Here is an 18,778-nt window from a genome sequence, read left to right on the forward strand (position 1 = left end):
GTGCCAGCAGTGAGTCAGACTGCGCTGTCTGGACAGGAAATATTTTAGTCATTCATCCCCTCGAACGGCAGCACATTCCTTGGTGAGGGAAAAATACTCTTTGGGTCATTTTTTTCTGTGTGGTTTGTTGGGGGTTTTTTCTTTAAGCCCAGAGATTGCTGACTTGTTTCATTTCGCGGTGAAAAGGATTAAGCTGCGCTTGGTAACAAGGGGATTTGTAAGGGAAAACGGCCCAAGTGCGAGGAAGGGAACTGTGTGTCAGCAGCTCCGGCTCTGTGCAGGAGGAACCGAGGGAGCTCCTCGGGCACAGCACCTCGGATAACCCGGTGCTGTCCCCAGATGTCACGGTGCCAGCAGACTGTGCTCATCAGCTGCTCAAGTGAGACCGGGGAAGATCGGGATAAAGGGGAGCGAAGGAAGAAGAGTTGTTGGTGGAAGGGAAGGGAGAGCCGAGCTCCTCTCCGCCGCTGGAGCATCCAGGTTCGGCCACATCGCACCCAGCGTGCACATAAAGGCACTTTGTTGTCTGCGCCGATTCCTGTCAGTGCGGAGCGGGGTTTAGTCAGCACTGCACAGGCACCGAATTTCATCCTTCTGGGGCACTGCTGAGTTGTTGCGGGTTTTTGAATCAGTTGGGTTTTTTGTTCCTTTAGTGTTGTTGCCTGATGTGACTGCCTAGCTGTGGAAAAATAATAGTTGTATGGAAATTGATACGCTGCGTGTCTGCTGGCAGAGATTGTGTTCGCCTCTGTATCACCGGTACATCACCCTAATTGCTATTTTGTATTTCAAACCCAATTTTTGTGTAAGGAAACAGGAAGGCCAAGTTCATCTCACCGCTCCAGCCAGCGTTTAGGTTATTTTCACGGTAACGCAGGCAGTGTAGTTATTTCAAGTTGCTCTTCCATTCAGTTGTGTGTGGTCAGTAATGCAAAATGAGCTTCACTCTTGTACGAGCTTTGTCATTGTAAAATAATTCCTTTTTTAGATGTATGTTACGTGGATTATCATCTGCCAGGCTTCTCCGGAGCAGTCCCCGGGCAGGCTGCGTTTTGTTCGAGGTGTGTCACTTCCAGGTGGCACAGCCCTGCTTGTGGCTGTGGTGTGCGACAGCACAGGAAAAGATTGCACCTGGACAACCATGGCTTCAAAAGCAATCTCGTGGTTTATGCTTGGCATTAAAACAAACTTCCTAAAAAAGATGTTTTCCTCTTTGTAGTGCTTGGGAAAATCAAGCGAATAGGAACTGTGGAGCTTCCCCGTGCTGTTCGGTTTTGAAACAGTAAAATAAAGTAATAGCTGAAACTGTAAGAAGTTTGTTCGGTTTTAAAATTGGATTTTCTTTCTAAAAAGAAGGACTGGTTCAGAGAGTTTTGACTTCAGAGAAAAGCTGCATTTGAGAAGACAACAACAGCTGAAATTCACTGAGAAAGATTATTTTTAAGCAGGCTGATTGGCAAGGGTGGGAAAGCATTGAGCCTCTTGTTGGAGTAACATTGGGCTGCCCTTTAAAGCACATGGCCCTCTTGATCTCTTCAATTTGTGCATTATTCACATATTTTCATTAATTTAGAGAAAGTCGTCACTGCTTAATAAATCCATCATTGGGTAATAAATCCAGTGTTTACAAGGTATTTAGTTGAGGCGAAATTGCACCAGCTCGGCTTTCAAATAAGCCAGCAGTAATCTTGTAAAATTTGTCTAAAGTCTGAAAAAGAATACAGCTATTTTTGATAATTAATCATGGAAATCTTGTCTGTCACTAACTTGATGGCAAACAAATTTTTTCAGTGTGTTCCTACACTGTGATGCATGGTCTGAGCCATGTCTCACTCATTTATCGGGAGTTTCACATCCAAGTTTTTAGTGCAGTCGAGATAGCGAACATATTTGTTGATTGTCTGGTGATTTTTATCTGGTTTTGAATTGAGAAATTCCTTCCCTTTAACAAAAAACCCCCACAGCCCCGCTTTCCAGTGTTTTCAATTATTGTTACTGAATCCAGCAAGAAAACAGTTTCTAGGGAAAAATTACAATCTTTCTCAAGTGTTACATTTTAACCCTGTTTGCAGTGTTCTGCTCCTGAGCACGTTTTCCCTGTATTTTCCAAGAGCAGCCTGGCTCTCAGCAGGGCTGGCTTCAGAATTGAACAGCTCTGTGCTTTTTTGGGTGCTTTTTGTGGGAGAAGTTTGAGCTGTAGCTGCCTGTGTGTGTTTTGTGTGTGTGTGCGCCCAAACACAGCAGCAGAAACTGAGTGTTTGGTGCTTTTGGGCTCAGGGTGTTTGCAAAATGAACATTTTCAGTGTTCCTTCCCTGCCTGGTTTTGTGCCGTTGGAATTTCTGAAAGGGGGAGATCAATGGTTTTGTGTGCAACTGAAATAAAGCTTTCTAAATGGGTAGGGAGCTGAGTTGGCACCCTGGCATGGAAACAGCAGGAATAGGCAAGATACTAACACAATATTAAGGGGAAAAACCTCCCTGGATAAAGGTGACTTGATGAAAAAGAAAAGGTTTATTAGTTTACACAGCGAGGTGTCAAGAAGCAGTTATTCTGAGGGAGGCAAAGCTGACGTGGAAATATTCACTGATCCTGACACTCTCTTTATTTTTCAAAGAGTTTGCAACAGCAATTCATGAAATTACTAACCTAAGTTATCAACGCTGCTTTGAAGGTGGTAAAAATCAAATGTTCACGCAGCAGGGATCCCAAAAATACTTTAAAAATTAATTAAGAAATCTGCAGTTCTGGAAATTCCTGAGACTGGGCTGTCTGGTTCGAAATCGTGACTCTTCTGCATCGCAGAATCAATGTCGGAATGTATTGGATAATGGCAGTACAAAGATACACTGTCTGTGCAGCTAATGTTGAAGAAAAACCCCATTTCTTTATGAAATAGAATCTTTCCAAAGAAATATCTGCACTGCAGGGCGTCGAAGCACAGCCAAACAGCACCACCTCATGGACACGGCCTCGGGAGCTGCCGCTTCCAGCGCCCCTGGTTTTGTCTCCTGATTTGTTTCCCTAAAATATACACACCTCTGCCTGTGCATAAATACCCTGTGCCTTGGAAATCTATCACTGCTAGAAAATGTAACTTCTTTTTTTTCTTCTTTTTTATTGGTCTTTCAGGCATCTGATGCCAGCTCTGAGAAACTGTTCAACGCTGTCACAAATAAAGGTAAGGCTGCAATTCACATCCCAAACAGATTTATTTTCCTTTTTTCCCCACACGTTTCTTTTCATGGCAATTTCAATGGGAGATGAAATGTAACTTGTCTTGCAGAAATGTCGCAATCAGCTTGTTAGTGCTTTTTATGTTTCTCTGGGTTTCAGACGTGCTCTGTATGCTTGGTAATTGCTTTGCTTAATATAAAATATAGGCTTTAAATAATGCATTGCCTGCCAGGTCAGAATTAATTTAAATAACAATATTAGGGAATAGTTTATTTTACAAATGGCTTTAATTTAAGCTCATTTAAATAACTGTAAGAGTTTTCAAAATGTTTTAACTTGATTGTTACTCATCAGCTCCATGATAGACGTGGAATTATGAATAGCCAATTTGCACTGCTGACAGTAATAACCAGCCAACGTTTAGTATTCACAGGATAATAGTCATAAACCATGGCTTACTGTGCTGTGTGCTTTCTGCAGAGTTAATAAATGATAGAGAGGGCCACATTTAAATATTCAGTATCCCATTAATTTCTTCCAAACAGCAATCCAAAGACAGAGCTGCTAATGATATAACAGCACATTAAGGGAAAGCTTACCCTAAATCAGCGCCCGTGCTGCTGCGTGGAGCCCTTGTTAGAAAGCTTTGGGGATCCTTTCCATTAATTCCGCTTTTTGGTCTGGTTGCTGTTTTTGCAAGGAGGGTGGAGGGAGCAGTTCCAGGCATGAGTTGCACAAACAAGTGAAATTCAAAGCCTTGAAAACGTGGCTGGTTTTTACCCCAGTGTCCTGCTTTTCTCCAGCAGCACATGGGAAGTGCCTGGAGCAGGGTGAGCTTCTGGCTGTAAACCTGGTTTATCTGATGGGGTTTGGAACACTCTTGGCCTTACAAGAGGCAGATTTGACTCGTTTGAAATTCAGGTGTGTTCTGTTGGCCGGGTGTGGGTTTGTTCAGTGTTTGCCCTGTGTGCTTCTCCCCGTGTTTGGTTTGTCACTCCAGTGAGTCATTCCAGTGTTCCTCTGTGCTTTTCAATTCCACAAAGCTGGGATGGTTTAACTGGGGACAGAATGTGACCCCGTTACCTTTGGGATTCCCATGCTGATCCGCTGCTGCTTCTGAAGGCTTCTGCTGCATATTGAATTATACCTGGATTTAATTGCATTACGGATCCATGGTCCTGTTTTTCATGTATTAGCATCCTCTGGAAGTACAGTCTGGATTATTTCTGTGGTCTAACCAGGTTATCTCAGTTGGCAAGCTGATTTATCCTTTGTGATTAATGGCATTTACAGGTTCCCCAGGCCCCTCCGGAGGCTGAGAATAGGTGGCACAGCCATTAGAAGGGAAGAGCTTCGTGTCTGGAGTGACCCCAGGCCCCCAAACTACATGTGACTGCATCTTTATTTTGCTAATTTGCTGTAAAAAGCTTTGGCATTTGAGCAGCCCTTTCTTGGGGCTGGGCCAGGCCAGGAGGAGCCGGGTGAATCCACATTCCTGGTGCAGGCCTGTAACCAGGGCGAGGGGCTCCTCTCCTCCCCGGGAGGTGACTGATGAAGAGTAGGCCCCTCTTCCTCTTCCTTTGGTTTTCTTTTTTGACTCAAACACATTTCCCACATTCTTATTGCTGTTTACTTACGGAGCTTGATTCGTGGCATCCCTTTGGATGTGAATACCCATGCTTGACAGGGAGCCTTTTCTTCAGAGGTACTTTTCTTTGGTGATTTAGTTCCCTTGAAAGGATTAGGGTTTCTTTGTGTAGCCTAAAATCAACATGGGCTTTTCGAAGCTTTGCTTGGGAAACCGTACACAAATAAGCTTTTTAGTTGATGGTAGATTATTCCTTTGCCCCTTATTTCCATCAAAATGGCATCTTTCTTTTCTCCTCCTGAGTTTCCCCTTAAAGCCATATGCTAATTCCTGTTGGTAACATGAATGACAAGGGAGGAATCAATGCAAATCCAGGTGCGGCCAAACTAGGCTGGCTGGTATTTTCTTTTTTTTTTTTTTTTTTTCCCTTACTTCTCTTTTTTTTTCTTTTTTCCACTGGGAGAAAGAGATTAAGGGGAAAGAGAACGGAAAAAGCATAGGGGACAGTTTTGTCAAAGGGATTAGCATTCAGACTACAAAATATCAGGAAAAGAAGCTCAGAAAAGCCTCCCCTGTTTGGAGATAATGTCAGTAATTGCTGGCAGGCAGGTGCTGGGCTCTCTGCCGGGGCTGGGGGGGCTGTTCCTGCTCTGAGTGCAGCCCTGGGGAGCTCTGAGTGCCCGGGGGCTGTCAGTTTGATAAATTCCGAGTTCAAGTTCCCTCTCCACAGCTCAGGCTGTTCGCTTCCAAGCCAGCTCTTCCCCACTGTGTTGTCCACGGCTGCTTTTGCCAAAAGCAATAAAAGTCACTCGTAAGAAAGGTCAGATTTGCATTGGGTAAATCATGATGAAACCTGCCAGGCTGGGAGGGCTGGCAGCCTCCAGCCCTCTGTGTCCATGGCTTCTCCTCTTGGGTGTCCCTCAGCCACCAATATCTCACACACTGCTTGGGTTTTTCTTGCCTTTTAAAAAATTTTTTTTAGTATTATTCCTAACTGAAGTATCAGAAATTACAGAAGTAATGTATTTACAGAGCAGGTACAAATCCTGAAGCATTTTACATCTCATATATACATTTTGTCCCCTTTCTGTCATTTTGTTGTGGACTTCAAGGCTTAAGATTTGCTCAGGCTCAAGGAGTGATGGATTAGTGTGGATGTGTAATGTGGACCAGTCCCTTCCTCAGAAACACTAAGAATTTAAAAACTCCAGAGCCAAGTGAAATCCCCCTCAGCCCTCTCTAGAAGAGCTGATAAAACCCCTTGAGGAGAAATCTCTCAGCTCCCATTTAGGACTTGGCTGCCTTTGGAGCTGAATGGAAAGGTGCATCAGAATCTAGAAGGGTGTCCTGTGAGCTGTGGAGGGCAGTCAGTGGATATTGGGGTCCCTCAGGGCTGTGGGGTCACCCCTGTCACCTCCGTGCTGCCACCACTCCCAGAGGTGTGCAGCAGGGCTGGGAATTTGGGAGGGATGGAGCTGGGTCCCCAGAGCAGGAGTTCCTGAAGGAGAGGTCCCTGTTTGTGGATCAGAGCCCTGCATTCCCTTGGGTCTGGCAGGAACAGCCTGTAATGCCTAAATTACCCAGGGAGATGGTTCCCTGTGCAGGGAGGTGAGCACCCAGGGGTCTGGGCCTTGGTGGTGCTGGACAAAGGAGCTGTCAGTGCCTGAATGAATGAGCTGGGGCAGAGCTGGCAGAGGAGAGCATCCCCCACCTGCAGCTCCCCTCTCCCTCCCTCACTCCCTGTGGGATGGCCCTTCCCGTCGGGATTGCTGCTTGTAGTCTGTGTGTCATTGAAGGAGCAGAGCTGCCCCACACCCTCTGAGAGTTTCACCTCAGCACCATTAATCCCAGCCAAAGTACAGGGTTTGTTCATGAATTTCTGTAACATGACTTCTCAGCATAATTAAATTCCATTATCTCTCAATAATTTAAATACACACATCTGAAGCTGCAGAGCAGGCAGCTCTTACTACGACTGTGTGGTTCATTTATGTTAACTCCCTCCTACATACCCTTGGAAAACAGCTTTTCCTGAAGGGAGAAATGAGTCCCAGAGTGGTGAAGTTTTCATTTGTGCTGTATATTGAAGTTTGCCTTTGATCAGAAGCACAATTGGGCTGTTAGAGCTTTTTATGTTCAAATTGTTTACAGGATGTTCATGTAAACTTTATGAATCCTTCTGCTGCGTGGCACCACCAGCTGTCAGGGAAATATTTATACTCTCAGCTGGAGGTAGATCAAGGCATCTGGGTTAGGAGGCTGCACTGGTGGCTGAAATACCAGTCAGATCAAGCCCTGGCTCTTTAGGTGCTTCTACAGCAATATCCTGCCCTAAAATAAACCAGGCATGTTGTTGTTTCTCCCCTTGGCTTCTGTGGTGAAGCATTTCTTGAGGATCCTCTAGAACATCTGTTTCTGTAAACAAGCAGGGAGCTGAAGCTGGCAATTCCTTCCCTGCTGATCCCTTCACAGGAGATGCTTGGCTGTGGAGAGGTGCTCTCACTCGTGAATAAACCATCCCCACGTGAATAAACCATCCCCACGTGAATAAACCATCCCCACGGCTTCTCAGGGTGATGGAAGTGGATCCAGCACTCTGCAGGCAGCACATGTGCAGTGTTAATGCAGTCAGTGTGCCAGAGGGGCTGCCTCCCTCCTCTCCAGGGTCTGGAGGAATCCACAGAACATCCTCACTCACTTTTGGAGTGTATTCTCAGCCTCACTTGCAGTTTTTGGGATGGCTGCTCACTGAAATGCCTCTTCTCACTGAAATGCCTCTTCCTCCCCTGCTCTGGAGCAGCCCCAGCACTGCAGGGAACTGGCCCCAGGCCAGCAAACCTCAGGGACTGCTGAATCATCCCTGGTTTTGTGGCAGTTGTGATGTGACCCCAGCAGTGGCATCTCCTCCCCTTTCCGGTGGAGGCTTCCCTGGTGGCTTTGAGTCACTGGTTTGCTGGTGTTCTGTGGGTTTCAAATGCCTTTTCAGTATTTTCCATGAGGAAGTTCAGTGTCTCCTTAGGGAGAGGCTGAGCCCTGGAAAAAGCTGTGGGTTTGGAGAGGCTGGGTTTGGGGTACCCCTGAGTTAGGTTAGAAGACCTGCTGGGTCACTTCACTCTTCACCTGTGAGTGAAGCAGAGAAAAAGATCAATAAATGCCTTGCAATGGTGCTTTGTTCTGCTGCACAGTGAGCAAGGCAGCTGCTCTGTGCCAGGGAGGCTTCATCTGAGCAAGGAATGGGTTCATAACATCCTTTAGGGCTGCACCTCCTCAGCACAAACCACCCCTCTCCAGTCCTGTGCCTTCCATGCCCTCTGCTTCTCCATGTGCTGCTGGTTTTTTGGCTGGACTCTGGCTGCCAGCTGAGCTCTGGGGTGCCAGGGCTGGGAGGTGCCAGGGCTGTGGGGTGCCAGAGCTGTTCTGTAGCTGCAGGAAAAGGTCACTGGATAATGGGATGTGCCCAGAGGGGCAGGTGAAAATCTGAGGTAGCCTCTTCCAAAAATTTCAGATTCTGAAGTTAAACTTACAAAGCAGGAGCCTGTCAAGGCTTCACAAGTAACATGTAGGTCAGTAATTCAAAACAGAAGCAGAAAGCAGCCAGCATGGGACAAGCACCTGGAGGCATTGGCTTTTCCTGACCAAAGCAGCAGAGGGAGAAGTTGCAGGTGTTGTTCTGGGCATCCCTGCCCCCTTGGGCTGGTATCAGGTACCCGTTGTGGTCAGTTAGTGATCACATGCACCAAGAGTTCATTTGAGGCTGTGGATTTTTGCAAAGTCAAACTATTCCAGGCTAGGGAGCAAAATGGCAATATTTGCCAACACAATTGTATCTAATATGGAGGGAGTATTTGTTTTGTAGATTAGCCTGTATTTGATTTTCTCAAAAAAGACATCAGTGTTGGGCTGTAAATTTGTGCTAATTGGCTGAAAAGAAGATGGGAAAATTCTGGTGATAGGAATGTTCTGGGGACAGAAATCCTGCCTTGCCATACCTGTGGTTGGGGGGTCCAGGCTGGAGGCTGCTGTGGGATTTGGTGAATGCAGCATCCTGCAGACCTCCCCTCTCTGGCCTGCTGTTAGTCTCTCCCTTGTAATAAAATGTTATTTTCTCTGAAAATGTATGTTTATTTAACTAGGTCTCTTTTTGCTTCACAATCTGGATTCCATTCAGTCAGTTACCACTCCAATTAACTAACAATTATTTAACATTAACAGTAATTACAGACGCCAGTTAAGCGCCTACAGATGTCAACTGTTAGCTTTGTACCTAATCACTCAATGAAATGGAGAAAGTTCAACAAACATCAATTAGCCAAGCAATTAGTATGAGGTAGGAAAGAGCATGTTATCGTGTGTGAGCTGATTCAATTTATTTTATTTTGTCAGTAAAACACACACAGGCAGACAAGCAGCAATAAGTTGCTGAGATTAGATAAAGCTATATTGTTTTGCTGCTTATACAAGGTTTTTTCCCCCCCCTCCTGTTCTCTCCCTTACATAGCTTCACTGTGCTTTGCCAGGCATTTGTTATCTTATCAAATGCATTTCGTTTTCATTGGAAAAGCACAGCAATGGCACAGCAGAGGGGTTTCCATCAGGTGTCACCTGAGCAGAGCCACTCCTGCTCAGCCTGGCAGTGGGTTTAACCCAGGAGTTAGGCCAAGGACACCACACAATGGATCTGTGGTTGTAGGTGAGCTCCTTCCCTGGATTTGTCATTTAATGTTGGTTCTGGATGGACTCTGGTTCCACAGCCCCTTGCTTGGGTTGTGAGGGGACCACAGGGTGTTCCCAAAATGTGCCACTGTCACCCCCAGCCCTCCAGGGGAGCAGTGCTGCCTCCAGCAGCCCCGTGGAACATTCTGGGGGATTGTGTGCCCTGCCTGGGTCGAACATAAAATGAAAAAAAAAAAATAAAAGAGAAGGAATGGGCCATAAATTAAGTGAAGTGGTTCATTCCCAGCCACCAACTAAGTTGCACCACCAGCCTCTCTTCTAAGATGGTTTGAAGTCAGGAGAGCTGTGCAGAACCTGCTCAGGCTGTGGGGTGCTCAGGGTGTGTCTGTGGGGTGCTCAGGCTCTGGGGTGCTGTGGCTGTGGGGTGCTCAGGTTCTGGGGTGCTCAGGGTGTCTCTGTGGGGTGCTCAGGCTCTGGGGTGCCCAGGCTGTGGCTCTGGGGTGCCCAGGCTGTGGCTATGGGTACAGAGACTGCCCAGGCTTCCCAAACACCCAGCTGTGCCACCAAGCCCCCAGGTCACCTACCGAGCCCTTCTCCCGTAGGATCTGCTGCCTCCTCACCTGGCACAATGGCACAGCCTGAGCAAGGGCTGTTAGACAGCCACTGTAGCTTAAAAAAGAACAAGCTCCCCAGAATATCCCACATCCTACAGTCCTCACACTCTGGATGTCAGTAGGAGTTTTGCAGGGACATCTACAGGAATTGTGGGTGGGGTTTTTTTCCTTTTTGTTTTTTGTTGTTTTTTTAATAAAGTCTTAAAAGGTGCTTAAAACCAAAGCAAAAAGGCTTTTTTTTTCCTTCCAGTTCTCAACTGTCCCCCAAACAAGAATGTCTTTTGCCTTCAAAAAGGTAGGACAGGGTTTGGAGCAGCCAGGTCTGGTGGGAGTGTCCCTGTCCACAGCAGGGCTGGAGTGAGATGAGCACTTTAGGGTCCCTTCCAGCCCAAACCATTCCATGATTAATCACCACCCTGACATATTTTAAATGTTTCCCCACACAAAACGGTCCCACAGAGTCAGATGTTATTTTATCATGCAGACTGCCCACAAAAGCCCATGGAGTTCTATGAATTAGTCCTTGTTTTCCAAAGTGTGGGAACAGGAGTGGAGAACCACAGGCAGATCTCACTATTGCTTTCCAAAATCTCAGCTCTTTTTCCTAGAAAAACACAGAGACTGAACATGGGAAGGAACTCTTCAGTGTATGACCTGAGTGCAATAATATTTGTCTGAGCAGGCAGAAAAACTGAAATCAAGCTTCCCAGTGAGAGCTGCCACGTTCCTTCTGGTGGCAAAGAAGACTTTGTGAAGGATGACACTTCAGTCTGGTGAATTTTGAGCTTTCTCAGGGCTCAGCACAGATTATCCAAAGGAGAAGGCAGGGCCTGGCTATGAAGGGATGCTGTGAGTGTCAAGAGATGGAGGGGGTTGTGACAGAGCATTTCTGGGCTCAGGGGGCAGGGTAAAAAGGCTCTGATTTGTCCTTGTTTGGGCTTCAGCTCAGTCTGGTGCTTCCTTGCTCCACTGGCTTCAAGCACTTGTTAACAGCCAGCATTTACCTGAGTGCTCTTCTGGATGAGAGTCACAAGAATAAATCCTGGGACACCCTGGGGACTCTCAGCCCCCCAGGATCTCTGAGATTTCCTTTTTTCTTATCCCTACTGAATGCTGGTGAGTGAGGGGGACTCAAGACCCTTTTGCTGTCCCTGTCCCCAGCAGCTCCCATTCTATTCCCCCAGCTGGCTGCTGAGTTGGGCAGTGTGAGCTGAGTGATTGCTCACCAGCAACCCAAACACAGAAAGGAACAAAAAAATAAAATACAAGTAGGGTGATTTTGCAGCTGAGTTGCTCAAATGAAAGAGCAGCTGGGAGGAGGCAGAGGCTGGGCAAGGGCAGAGGGGCTGCCCCCACCAGGGTGCTGAAGGATCAGGACAGGGCTTCAGCTGCCATCAGCACTGGGCCTGGTGGTGTCCAAGGCATTCAGTTATCCAGTGTAACAGGAGCTGTTTCCAAGCTGGATGTGACTGACTGAGAGAAGCCTCAAGTGTGTCTTGCACAGTGTTCAAGTGGTTTAAAAAAGCCAATGTCAATGTATACTTAGAAAGTGGCAAACAGAGGAGCAGAGAAGCTGAGTGAAGTGCTCTGTAGAGCAGTTAATGGCCTTGGCTTGCACAGGCTGGGAGAGTGAGGTGGGAGCTGGGAGAGGGCTCCTTCTGTAATTATCATAGAATTGTACAGTCTCAGAATGGGTGGGGTTGGAAGGGACCTCAAAGCCCATCCAGTGCCACCCCTGCCATGGCAGGGACACCTCCCACTGTCCCCGGTGCTCCAAGCCCCAATGCCCAGCCTGGCCTTGGGCACTGCCAGGGATCCAGGGGCAGCCCCAGCTGCTCTGGGCACCTGTGCCAGGGCCTGCCCACCCTCACAGTCAAGAATTTCTAAGCCAAAATTGTTGTTCCCAAGAAACCTTTTTCTTTTTCTTTTTCTTTTTCTTTTTCTTTTTCTTTTTCTAAGACCTCAGCTTTTGCTAAGGCTGCTCAGAGTGCAGCCAGGAGGGAGCTCACAAGTCCAGGAGCACAAGCCCCAAACCCCACCAGAGCTGGAGTCTTTGCTAATGCAGCAGGATTCCCCTGGCACTTGAAATCCTGGCTCAAGGCACACTCACAGCTTGGCCTCAGCCCTCCAGAGCCACCTGATTATTCCCATCTCCTGTTCACAGTCAGAGGAGCTCCCCAAACCTCCTGCTCCCCCCTCACCTGTACTGATTCAAAAGTCATGCATGGCATGGGCCAAACCACCTTCTCCTCCAGCCCCCTTGGGAACCTTCCTGGGTCACTTTGCACTCTGAGGTCCTTCATGGGGTTTCACAAACATTGGGGGTCTGGAGAGCTGGGCCCACCTGGGCCAGCTCAGGCCTTGGTGAGGGAGATGGGGAAGAACCTGGGAAGAGGGATGAGGTGAAGGTGCTGCTGAGCTCCCCCAGCCATTTGCTGTACTTTCCAAATACTTCGAGTTAGTGGGCACTTTTGGAAATTAGAGGCAAAGGAATTTGAGTGGCTGGTAAGAGAAAACAGCTGCTGCAGAGCAAGCTGGGTCCTAAGGAAAAATGACTCCATGGAAATGGGTCTGCCAAGTAATAAAGCCACAAATAAATACTTAGTTCATTTACTAGGTTGTTGGTCCCATAAGCACTGAAACTTCATTTGTTAAGAGAAGCAGCATTTAAAAATCAAAAGCAGATGAGGAAGGTCCTGGTTTGCTGCTGCTGGCTGGGTTTATTGCTGGGGTTGTGTGCCTGGGGCCTGTGCAGCTTTCAGCAGGTGTGGAGCTGCCTGGGGACCTCAGCACCAGTTTGTTCTGTCCTGTGATAATAACTGTTGGCTTTTTTCTCTCCCCCTTGCCCATGTTGCTGAGATAAATGGTTATTAAAATCTGACTTTGGCAGTTTTTCAGCACCAGGCAGGACCTGCTGCCCCTGGGGAGGAGTGGGAAGCTGTGCCAGGAGTGCAGAGCCTGCTGTGGATCTCAGCCTCAGGGCTGGGTCAGCCTTGGAACTGCAAACACCAGCTCCCCTGGCACCCTGGGGTAGCACACAGAGATTGTTCTTTGAGGGAATTGCTCTCCCAAGGCAGGTGATCCTCAGATGTTTTGGTTAGGGAGGCAGGGAGACACTTCAGGCTGTGATAGATGGAAAGTCTGATGCTGGGTTTGTGACATTGCCTGAGAGAGAGCAGCTGGGATCTTTGCTCTTCCATCTGATTGCATCTAGGGGAGCTTCTTCAGGTTCTCCTGATGATCTTCTGAGGTCTAAACAGGTTTTACATTGTTTTCAAGTGGAGGAGATGGGGTGAGCTCCTGGGCCCTCACCTCCTCCCCAGGAAAGTCAGAGGAATGATCCTGGTCTTTGTTCTGGTCTTCATTCATTGCCAGAAGTTCAGCCTTGTGTTCCTAACTCACAGTCAGGTGGGTGTTGATTTGGAGCTGAGGATTGTTGCTGTGTGAGTGCACAGCCTGCAGAGCCTTTGGGATCTGGGGAAGATTGACCATGTGGGTGGAAGGATGGAAGGCAGTCAGGGTTTGGAAGGAGCAGTGTGGAAGGGTTATGCCAGGTTCTCTGAACACATTCAGGGATGAGAGCATGCTCAGGAGCAACCCCGGAGCACCAGGTTCCACCTCTTTCACCACACCAAGGGAAATCCCATGGCTGCATCAGGCACATCTAAAGCCATTCCAGCCAGAGTCATTTTGAAGACATTCTTGAGCAAGCAGCTCATTATAACTCAGTTCATACTTGAACAGTCGTGTCTGGCTGCAGACAGGGTGAGCAACCCTCAGAATACACCAGCAGCTGCCTACCTCAGGTTTCTGTGATTGAAATGGCTCCCAAGGTATCAGAAAGTCTTTTTTTTTCAGCCCCATGACAGAAGAAGTCGAGATTCCTTGGCTCTGGTTTCCAAGGTTGTTTATTTTCTCTGATCTGTTCCATTCTCTCTCTGACCTGCTGAGATCTGTCCAGCAGGTCAGGTTGTGGCACAGTCCCTGCCCTTGGGGTGGTGTTGGCTTTTTACACTAAGAACTGTGTGTACTTTATTGACAATAATTTTCCATTACCTATCACCTGTGTTAGACAGTCTGTCTCTACTCTAAACCAATCCAGAAATGTCACTATCACAGCAGAAGATGGAGGACAAGAAGAAGAAGGAGAAAAAGGACAGGACATGCTCAGATTCCTCCATCTTGCCTCTTGAACCCCCATTCTAAATCCCCAAAATTCTACTTTTTCACCCTGTGATAAATTCACTGTCATTCTACTCAAACTCTTGTGGCTTGTAACTCCTCACACAAAGTTGGTAATTGTTTCCATGGGCTAAAATCAAAGGCACAGGTGTTTGTGACTCTGTGCCAAGGTCTCTGAGCCCCTGCCAGGGTCTGGAGTCCCCCAGGGCAGCCAGAGCAATGTCCTGGGTTCTGACACCTCTAGTGCTCAGAGGGATGAGCTCACCCTGCACTGGGGATGTCCCTGTGCCTGTGGAGCTGCTCCCTGTGCAGCTGGAGAGGAGTCCTGGCATCTGCAGCCAGCCCTCAGCCATGAGCACACAGCTCCCTGTGACTGCCCAGTCCAGGCTCCTGCAGGAATCATCACCTCAGGGTGCAGAACCTCCCCCTTGACCACTTGGAAAGGTAAAGCAAAACCAACTGGCTCTGTGGGTTGAATTAGAAAACTCTTGTTTCTCTGTTGCAAAGGTAATTTTTCTTGTCTAACAGCTTTTTCCCATGCTGGGGGTCGGTATTCCTTCCTAAAATTTGGCTGTTGTACCTGCTCTTGTGTGTTCCCAGTGGTTTCTTTGATATGCCCAAATTAGTGACCTATGAATCTGTACTTGGAAAGGGCTTATCTCTGGAGGTACATGTATCTGCATAAATATTTTACAAAAATCAATATCTTCTAAAAGTGACCCTCTGGAAGTGCCCAAGGCCAGGTTGGATGGGGCTTGGAGCAAGCTGGGATAGTGGAAGGTGTCCCGTGGAAGGGGGTTGGAATGAGATGAGCTTTGAGGTCTTTTCCAACCCAACCCATCCTGTGACTCTTTAAAAGATCATGGCACAGTGCTGCCCTCAGGTGCTGTGTGCACTCCTGTGATGCAGTTTGGGCAGATCAAGCCCAGTGTGTGATCAGACAGGTCAGAACCCCTTCCCACAGAGTGACCTCAGCTGGTGCTGAGGGTGTCCCCTGCAGTGCCAGGTGTGTGTGGGGGGCTCCCTGGGTGTGACACCATCACTGCCCAGTGCCATGGACACCAGGGGACACCCTCAGAGCAGGGGGAGGACTTGTCCCCCCCCTTGTGCTCCTCATGTCCCTCCATGCCTCTGAGGTGCCTCGGGGTGTGACGGGCCTGCCCTGAGCTCTTTGTCCATCTGCTTCTGGCTCTGCTCTCTGTGTCTGATGCTGACTGCTGGTCTGCAGCTCTCACTCCACAGACCACCTCTGGCCCTGTTTGCACAGCCCCTCACTCTGTGCACACCAGGCTCACAGCCAGCCCTCGTGGGAATCGCTGTAATACAATTAAATGGTGATAACAATCATCTGGCAAGCTGTTCCACTTGTCTGGAAAGGGCTGGGCAATGTGTGCATGTGGGACAAGTCTGTGCATCTTTTGAATTAATAAAAAAATTAAGTTTGTCGACAGTCCAGCCTGCAGTAAATTAACACCTTGCTAAAATAGCTGACAGCTTGAAGGAGGGGGCTGGTGTTTTAATACTTAAGCTTGTTTTCTCTGTCTTCACATGCCCTGTCCAGCATCTCCTCTTGCTCAAATAACCTAATTGCTCTCCAGCCTTTCAGCAGCACATCAGCTTAGCGCTTGCTGCTAGGCTGGTTGTTCACCTCAAGGCCTCATTATGTTTTGCCACTATATCAGGGCCAAAAATAACTTAACAATACCTGCTCGATGCAGAGGTGTCTCAAGTGACAAACAAATAATTGGGTGAAGCAAACCCTGAGCACAGTGAGCTGCCACAGCCTGCTGTGTGCACAGCCCCTGGTGACAGCAGCCACCACGCTCCAGACACAGGGGACAGCTGGGGAATGGGGTGTGGGATCTCCTCAGGGCAAGTCATGGTCATCTTCCTGCAGGTACAGGGCTGGCAACTTGGAACAAAGGCTTAACAGAGGCATTTGATGAAATAATAATTGAAAAACAGTGGCACTAACACACTTGTCATTTTAGGGAGTCTGTGGGTGTGACAGGATGTGACCCATCTGTGCCTTTTAGTCTGATATTTTAATTAATTTAAAGCTGATTGCTGTGCATACTTAAAAATTATGTTAGCTGTAACTTGTGTCTAATGATGGTTTTGATTGCTCTGGCAGTTTACACAACAGCAATGAAACCTCCTGTCCTTGGAGAAGGCAGTGATGGCTGCACCAGGGTCCCAGAACCATGTGTCCCCAGCAGGGACAGTCCCTTTGGGGCAGTCACTGTCCTGCAGCCCTTTGGGTCAGCTGGGCTGTGCAGCACAGGGGCACAGTCCCACATCCTCAGGGGGTGCTGGGTGCTGCCCTTCCCACAGCAGCACAGCCCCAGCTCTGCTTTTGCCCTCCTGGCACCCCCCAAATCCCCCAAATCCCCCGGGGCTCTGGGGTATCCAGGGAGCTGCAGGAAAACAGCCTGGAGTTCACAGCTGCGCCTGGGGACACAGGGAATGGCTTTAAACTGCAGGAGGGCAGGGCTGGATGGGATATTGGGAATTGGGAATTGTTCCCTGTGAGGGTGGGCAGGCCCTGGCACAGGGTGCCCAGAGCAGCTGGGGCTGCCCCTGGATCCCTGGCAGTGCCCAAGGCCAGGCTGGACAGGGCTGGGAGCACCTGGGACAGTGGGAGGTGTCCCTGCCATGGCAGGGGTGGCACTGGATGGGCTTTGAGATTCTTTCCAACCCAAACCTTTTGGGGCTCTCTGAGTAGCTGATATTGCCAATCCTGTGTGACTTAGTGGATAAAATAAAACAGGAATATTCACAAGTGTGTGAGAGACCCTGTAACCTGAATTGCTCCTGTTTTAGTAGTTTTTAACTCCTTTTTTGTGCTTGTGAGTGAGCAGCAAGTTGGGATTTTCTGCCAGCTCAGTCCCAGTGTGTGCCCAGCAGCCGAGCAGGGGATGAGGATGTTCCAGTTCCAGTTCCTGTTCCTGTTCTGTTCCTGCTGTTTGCTGAGCTCAGGCAGTGCTGGTAGGCAGAGCAAGGGGAGGAGAGGGAGAAGCAGCATTGTGATGTTGTGATTCAGAAAGATGCTACAGGGGAATGTGAGTTGTTTTGGCAAAGAATCTGTAGCATTTTTCTGCAGTGTTTTATGATTCTTCTGCTGCTAGCAGTCAGAATGAGGAGTGGCCAAAATAACCAGGCCAGCTATGGAAACTTCAAAGCTCAGGGCTCAGCCTAGTTTGTGGATAAAAGTCTGCTTTCAGAATTTATGTGTTCATGTTGCTTATTTTAGTAAACATATTATGGATAAAGTAATTTCCAAATGCAAACAGGAGGTATGGAATAGGATTGTGTCTTTGAGCTGGTTCTTCAGGAAACGATAAACAGACTTTAGCAGTCTCCATTTGAATATTTAGGTTTTATTTGCTTTCCTTTGGCTAACCATGGAACTTAAGCACTGCTTAAAACCCAGAGTTTATCACTGGGCTTTCATTTTCTTTCTGCAACTTAAACTTTGCCCTTTGTGGATGGAGTGAATCCATTCTGTTGGGCTGTGGTTTTAATATGGAAAAAGCAGGCAGAGAACTTGCTCTGACAGGAAAAGGTAAATGATTCCCCTACGTCTCAGCCAGGTTAGATTTTTTTTTTCTTTTAAAGAAAATTGCTTATAGTCTATTTACCTTTTCCCCTGAGGAGTAAAGGGAGGTGCAGGCAGCACATACTTTCTGACACGGTGTGTTTGAGATTTCTCTTCTTTCAACAACAACACGTCAGCCAGGAGTGAATTTCCTGAGGCTGCTTTGCTGATGGACGTGCTGAACCTTGCCTTGTCAGCAGCACATTCCTGGCATGAAATCCCATTCCTGGCATGAAATCCCACTCCTGGTATTTCATGCACCAGCAGCCCTGGTGTGAAGTGGGAGCTGCATGGAGCAATAATTCACATTTATTGGGTAAATTAGGAACAAACAGCAGCAGGATCAGAGATGTTGTGGTTGAGTACAGGACTAGAAAGGTTGGGATGAGCCCAGAGGAAGCCATGAAGATGCTCCAGGGGTTGGAGATGCTTTGCTGTGAGGTTCTGGAATGACCTTTTTCTGGTATTCCAGTGTCTGAAGGGGCTCCAGGAGAGCTGGAGAGGGACTGGGGACAAGGGATGGAGGGACAGGACACAGGGAATGGCTCCCACTGCCAGAGGGCAGGGATGGATGGGAGATTGGGAATTAGGAATTGTTCCCTGTGAGGGTGGGCAGGCCCTGGCACAGGGTGCCCAGAGCAGCTGGGGCTGCCCCTGGATCCCTGGCAGTGCCCAAGGCCAGGCTGGACAGGGCTGGGAGCACCTGGGACAGTGGGAGGTGTCCCTGCCATGGCAGGGGTGGCACTGGATGGGCTCTGAGGTCCCTTCCAACCCCAACCACTCCACAATTCCATGGTAAACCTTCAAATCCCATTTTCTCAAATATAAAAATAATTGTAGATTCAGGCATCCCTTGGAGAGCTGCAATTAGTTCTGAGAACAAAAGGCTTTAGAGTTACACACCGTTACAATCATGTTCTTTAAAAGTAAACCAAAATTACACAGCA

General features: G+C 48.1%; 1 protein-coding gene across 1 annotated transcript in view; it reads left to right on the forward strand.

Moving 5' to 3' along the window:
- Positions 1–18,778, forward strand: part of AUTS2 (activator of transcription and developmental regulator AUTS2) — a 582,529-nt gene that overhangs the window by 503,387 nt on the left and 60,364 nt on the right. Inside the window, exon 6 of the mRNA XM_031060380.1 lies at positions 3,131–3,179. Coding sequence (XP_030916240.1) covers positions 3,131–3,179 — 49 coding nt within the window. The remainder of the gene's footprint in view (positions 1–3,130; positions 3,180–18,778) is intronic.

The sequence above is a fragment of the Geospiza fortis genome, unplaced genomic scaffold (genome assembly GCF_000277835.1).
Source record: "Geospiza fortis unplaced genomic scaffold, GeoFor_1.0 scaffold59, whole genome shotgun sequence".
Lineage (NCBI taxonomy): Eukaryota > Metazoa > Chordata > Aves > Passeriformes > Thraupidae > Geospiza > Geospiza fortis.